We start from the raw sequence: 5,999 nt of genomic DNA, 5'->3' as shown, positions 1-5,999 counted from the left end.
GTGTATCCAAGTTCCTATTTCCTCACGTCTTTATAACCACATCAAAAGATCAGGGGTATTCATTTTTTCAGAATGTTTTCATTTGTAATATGTCAGCCTGAACCTTGTCTCCCATTTTGTAATATTTGTTGACAAAGTAGTTGCACAGCTGCAGAGAGTGATTGGGAAAACAACAGGAGTCATTGTGGTGTCTGGATTGAAATGTTCTATTATTTCAATTCTGAGGGAGCCACTCCGTTCTTTTCCCTCAAGAAACTGCTCGTTTTAGAGCTGCAGTTCAGGTTAAATACGCACGCACGCACAGATTTCATAATCTTGGGGATTGCCTGTAGAATAATCCAGATTGAATATTTGCTTGGTCAAACTCCAGTCTCGCTACAAATTGACATACCTTATAGTATTTTCAAACACTCAGTGTAATGTATTGTCATGTGTATTGACTGACATAAGACTTGTGAGTGAGGTGATTCTTCACATTCTTGAGTTCCCTCCACATGTAACCTAGATACAGGTTACTGTTGTAACCCAGGCAGGGTCAGTCTCTGGGAAGACAGTATATCTCTCTTCAGGCGGCATAGTCTCTCCTACCCTGCCTCCTACAGACACTAAATTAGGCGTGCTCAGCCTGTCTGACAGCAATGCCCCCCAGCTCCATTTACCCTTTTCTGCGGAAGATCCTGAGGACAATTTTGAGGCTATTGTACTGAACAAAAATATAAACACTCTCCTTGAGCTGAAATAAAAGAGAGCAGAAATTTCCCATATGCACAAAAAGCTTATTTCTCTCAAATGTTGTGCACAAATTTGTTTACATCCCTGTTAGTGAGCATTTCTCCTTTGCCAAGATAATCCATCCACCTGGCAGGTGTGGCATATAAATAAGCTTATTACAGAGCATGATCATTACACAGGTGTACCTTGTGCTGGGGACAGTAAAAGCCCACTCTAAAATGTGCAGTTTTGTCACACAGCACATTGCCACAGATGTCTCAAGTTTTGAGGGAGCAATTGGCATGCAGACTGCAAGAATGTCCACCAGAGCTGTTGCCAGAGAGTTGAATGTTAATTTCACGACCATAAGCATCCAATGTCGTTTTAGAGATTTGGCAGTACGTCCAACCGGGCCTCATAACCGGTGACCTAGTGTGGCCACGCCAGCCCATGACCTCCACATCCGGCTTCACCTGAGGAATCTGCTGAGGAGTATTTCTGTCTGTAATAAAGGCCTTTTGTGGGGAAAAACTCTGATTGGCTGGGCCTGGCTCCCAAGTGGGTGGTCCTATGCCCACCCATGGCTGCACCCCTGCCCAGTCATGTGAAATCCATAGATTAGGGCCTAATATACACTGCTCAAAAAAATAAAGGGAACACTAAAGTAACACATCCTAGATCTGAATGAATGAAATAATCTTATGAAATACTTTTTTCTTTACATAGTTGAATGTGCTGACAACAAAATCACAAAAATAATCAATGGAAATCCAATTTATCAACCCATGGAGGTCTGGATTTGGAGTCACACTCAAAATTAAAGTGGAAAACCACACTACAGGCTGATCCAACTTTGATGTAATGTCCTTAAAACAAGTCAAAATGAGGCTCAGTAGTGTGTGTGGCCTCCACGTGCCTGTATGACCTCCCTACAACGCCTGGGCATGCTCCTGATGAGGTGGCGGATGGTCTCCTGAGGGATCTCCTCCCAGACCTGGACTAAAGCATCCGCCAACTCCTGGACAGTCTGTGGTGCAACGTGGCGTTGGTGGATGGCGCGTGACATGATGTCCCAGATGTGCTCAATTGGATTCAGGTCTGGGGAACGGCAGTCCTCTGGCAGTGCTTCTCCTGCTCCTCCTTGCACAAAGGTGGAGGTAGCGATCCTGCTGCTGGGTTGTTGCCCTCCTACGGCCTCCTCGCCAGTCCATAGCATCAATGCTTTCCTCTTGCAGGAACTGCTGACACACTCCAGCCACATGAGGTCTAGCATTGTCTTGCATTAGGAGGAACCCAGGGCCAACCGCACCAGCATATGGTCTCACAAGGGGTCTGAGGATCTCATCTCGGTACCTAATGGCAGTCAGGCTACCTCTGACGAGCACATGGAGGGCTGTGCGGCCCCCCAAAGAAATGCCACCCCACACCATGACTGACCCACCGCCAAACCGGTCATGCTGGAGGATGTTGCAGGCAGCAGAACGTTCTCCATGGCATCTCCAGACTGTCACATCTGTCACCTGTGCTCAGTGTGAACCTGCTTTCATCTGTGAAGAGCACAGGGCGCCAGTGGCGAATTTGCCAATCTTGGTGTTCTCTGGCAAATGCCAAACGTCCTGCACAGTGTTGGGTTGTAAGCACAACCCCCACCTGTGGACGCCGGGCCCTCATACCACGCTCATGGAGTCTGTTTCTGACCGTTTGAGGAGACACATGCACATTTGTGGCCTGCTGGAGGTCATTTTGCAGGGCTCTGGCAGTGCTTCTCCTGCCCCTCCTTGCACAAAGGTGGAGGTAGCGGTCCTGCTGCTGGGTTGTTGCCCTCCTACGGCCTCCTCCACGTCTCCTGATGTACTCGCCTGTCTCCTGGTAGTGCCTCCATGCTCTGGACAATACGCTGACCGACACAGCAAACCTTCTTGCCACAGCTCGCATTGATGTGCCATCCTGGATGAGCTGCACTACCTGAGCCACTTGTGTGGGTTGTAGACTCTGTCTCATGCTACCACTAGAGTGAAAGCACCGCCAGCATTCAAAACTGACCAAAACATCAGCCAGGAAGCATAGGAACTGAGAAGTGGTCTGTGGTCCCCACCTGCAGAACCACTCCTTTATTGGGGGTGTCTTGCTAATTGCCTATAATTTCCACCTGATGTCTATTCCATTTGCACAACAGCATGTGAAATTTATTGTCAATCAGTGTTGCTTCCTAAGTGGACAGTTTGATTTCAAAGTGTGATTGACTTGGAGTTACATTGTGTTGTTTAAGTGTTCCCTTCATTTTTTTGAGCAGTGTATTTATTTCAGTTGACTGATTTACTTCTATAACACAGTAAACATTAAAAAAAAGTTGCATGTTGCGTTTATTTTTGTTCAGTATAGTTTGGGCTGTGGTCTTACCTCACTATTCAATGCCCGTGCCTTTGAGGAGAATTCTCCAGGAGAGAGTGGATGTCTCTGTCTATGTTCGGGACGGTTTGGCTCAGGTCCAAGTCCAGATAAGGCCATGACCTCCAGACAGAACACAGCCACTTTGAAGCAGCTCTGACCGATGGACGGACCTCAAGGCCACAAGAGGCAATTACCTCACCATGTCTAAGGTCATATCAGGAAAGGGAACAGGGAGTGGTGATTCAACATCGTTTGAATGATAGGAGCTTGATAGGAGGAGAGTAGAGCTCACAAAACTTTACATAAACCTCCGTAAAAGTATTGGGACAGTGACATACATTTGAGGGTATTTTCATCCATATCACGTGTGAACCGTTTAGAAATCACAGCACTTTTTGTATATAGTCCCTACATTTTAGCGGACCAAAAGTATTGGGACAAATCCACTTACATGTTTATTAAAGTAGTCAAAAGTTTAGTATTTGAGGGCCTCCCGAGTTACGCGGCGGTCTAAGGCACTGCGTCGCCGTGCTAGCTGCGTCACTACAGATCCTGGTTTGATCCCAGGCAGTGTCGCAGCCAGCCGCGACCAGGAGACCCATGAGGCGGCGCACAATTTGCCCAGCATCGTCCGGGTTAGGGGAGTGTTTGGCTGGCCGGGTTGCCCTAGCGACTCCTGTGGCGGGCCAGGTGCAATGCTTGCTGACATGGTCGCCAGGTGTACATTGTTTCCTCCGACACATTGGTGCGGCTGGCTTCCGGGTTAAGCGAGCATTGTGTCAAGAAGCAGTGCAGCTTGGCGGGGTTGTGAGATGCATGCCCCTTCTGAGTCCGTACGGGAGTTGCAGCGGTGGAACGAGACTGTAACTACCAATTGGGGAGAAAAAAAATAGAGAGAAAAACAAATCTAATAAATATATTTAAAGTTTAGTTATTGGCACCACATTCCTAGCATGCAATGGTTACATCAACCTTGTGACTTTACAAACTTGTTGGATGCATTTGCTGTTGTGTTTTGGCTCCAGTTTCAACTGGTTCCAGTTTCAACTCCGGCTATGGAACCCTGACCTGTACACCGGATGTGCTACCTGTCCCAGACCTGCTGTTTTCAACTCTCTAGAGACAGCAGGAGCGGTAGAGATACTCTCAATGATCGGCTATGAAAAGCCAACTGACATTTACTCTTGAGGTGCTGACTTGTTGCACCCTCGAAAACTACTGTGATTATTATTATTTGACCATGCTGGTCATTTATGAACATTTCAACATCTTGGCCATGTTCTGTTATAATCTCCACCTGGCACAGCCAGAAGAGGACTGGCCACCCCTCATCGCCTGGTTCCTCTCTAGGTTTCTTCCTAGGTTTTGGCCTTTCTAGGGAGTTTTTCCTAGCCACCGTGCTTCTACACCTGCATTACTTGCTGTTTGGGGTTTTTGGCTGGGTTTCTGTACAGCACTTTGAGATATCAGCTGATGTAAGAAGGGCTATATAAATACATTTGATTTGATTTGTGTTTAAGATTATTTTATACCCAATAGAAATTCATGGTATATAATACATTGTGTCATTTTGAAGTACTTTTATTGTAAATAAGAATATAATATGTTTCCTAACACTTCTATATTAATGTGGATGCCACCATGATTATGGCTAGTCCTGAATGAATCGTGATTAATGATGAGTGAGAAAGTTACAGAAGCACAAATATCATAACCCCAAGACATAACAGGGGAGTTTAGCATTTTTAGGGGGGTATGATATCTATACCTCTAACTTTTACTACTTTAATACACATAAGTGAATTACACCTCAAATTAAAGCTTACAGTCTGCACTTTACGCTCATAGTCATTCTATCATTTCAAATCAAAGTTGCTGGAGTAAAGAGCCAAAACAATAACACAATTGTCACTGTCCCAATACTTTTGGAGCTCACTAAATATCCAAAGGCAAACATCCCATGGGATTGACGACTCCTTCGTTTCCCATCATAGCTGGACTACATTTCACAGAGTCTCCCCTTCTCATTGGCCAGAGGCCTGTCCGTCAGTCAGTCAGTGCTCTCAAGTCTTCCACTCATTGTTGATCCAGCCCAGTGTATAGGTACTGCTGGCATTCAGAAAGTTCCTGTGCAGGAAAAGGCGGGGTTTGGCTGGGTCGTTGTGGTAACGGAAGAGGCGGAAGTGAGCTCGCTCCAGCTCCTTCAGCAGGCTGAACCAATAGCGCACCACGGATGGGTCGTCCCCACCCACCTCAAACCCTGCCCAGTGGAGGTGGACTTCTAGTAGTAACTGACCCACTGAGCTTAGAACCCCTTCTAGAACCAGGTTCTCCAGAATCTTCCACTCCGCACTCTCCATGTCTACCTTCAGAACATCCACCTGGAACAGAGAGCGGGAGAAAGAGGGGGAACATTTGAATTGCATACTCCTTGTGTCAATGATTTATTTACACTAGATGACTGATGGGGGGGCTGTGTGTTAAAGCCACTGTGCCTCCATCTTGGCACTACCCCACCATTGTAAAAATGTTTTGGAAGTTATAGAAATTGATTTGTTTTTGCCACATTTCTTATATTACAGACACCTTATTGCATACTTTTAAATGATACACTGCTCAAAAAAATAAAGGGAATACTTAAACAACACATCCTAGATCTGAATGAAAGAAATAATCTTATTAAATACTTTTTTCTTTACATAGTTGAATGTGCTGACAACAAAATCACACAAAAATAATCCATGGAAATCAATTTATCAACCCATGGAGGTCTGGATTTGGAGTCACACTCAAAATTAAAGTGGAAAACCACACTACAGGCTGATCCAACTTTGATGTAATGTCCTTAAAACAAGTCAAAATGAGGCTCAGTAGTGTGTGTGGCCTCCATGTGCCTG

General features: G+C 45.6%; 1 protein-coding gene across 1 annotated transcript in view; it reads right to left on the bottom strand.

Moving 5' to 3' along the window:
* Positions 1-3,056: 3,056 nt before the first annotated feature.
* LOC106571809 (putative methyltransferase-like protein 24) overlaps positions 3,057-5,999 on the bottom strand; it is a 119,976-nt gene continuing 117,033 nt past the window's right edge. Inside the window, exon 5 of the mRNA XM_014145276.3 lies at positions 3,057-5,483. Coding sequence (XP_014000751.2) covers positions 5,166-5,483 — 318 coding nt within the window. The 3' untranslated portion in view covers positions 3,057-5,165. The remainder of the gene's footprint in view (positions 5,484-5,999) is intronic.

This window comes from Salmo salar, chromosome 15, assembly GCF_965601325.2.
Source record: "Salmo salar chromosome 15, fSalSal1, whole genome shotgun sequence".
Lineage (NCBI taxonomy): Eukaryota > Metazoa > Chordata > Actinopteri > Salmoniformes > Salmonidae > Salmo > Salmo salar.
This window is presented reverse-complemented; position numbering and strand designations above follow the sequence as displayed.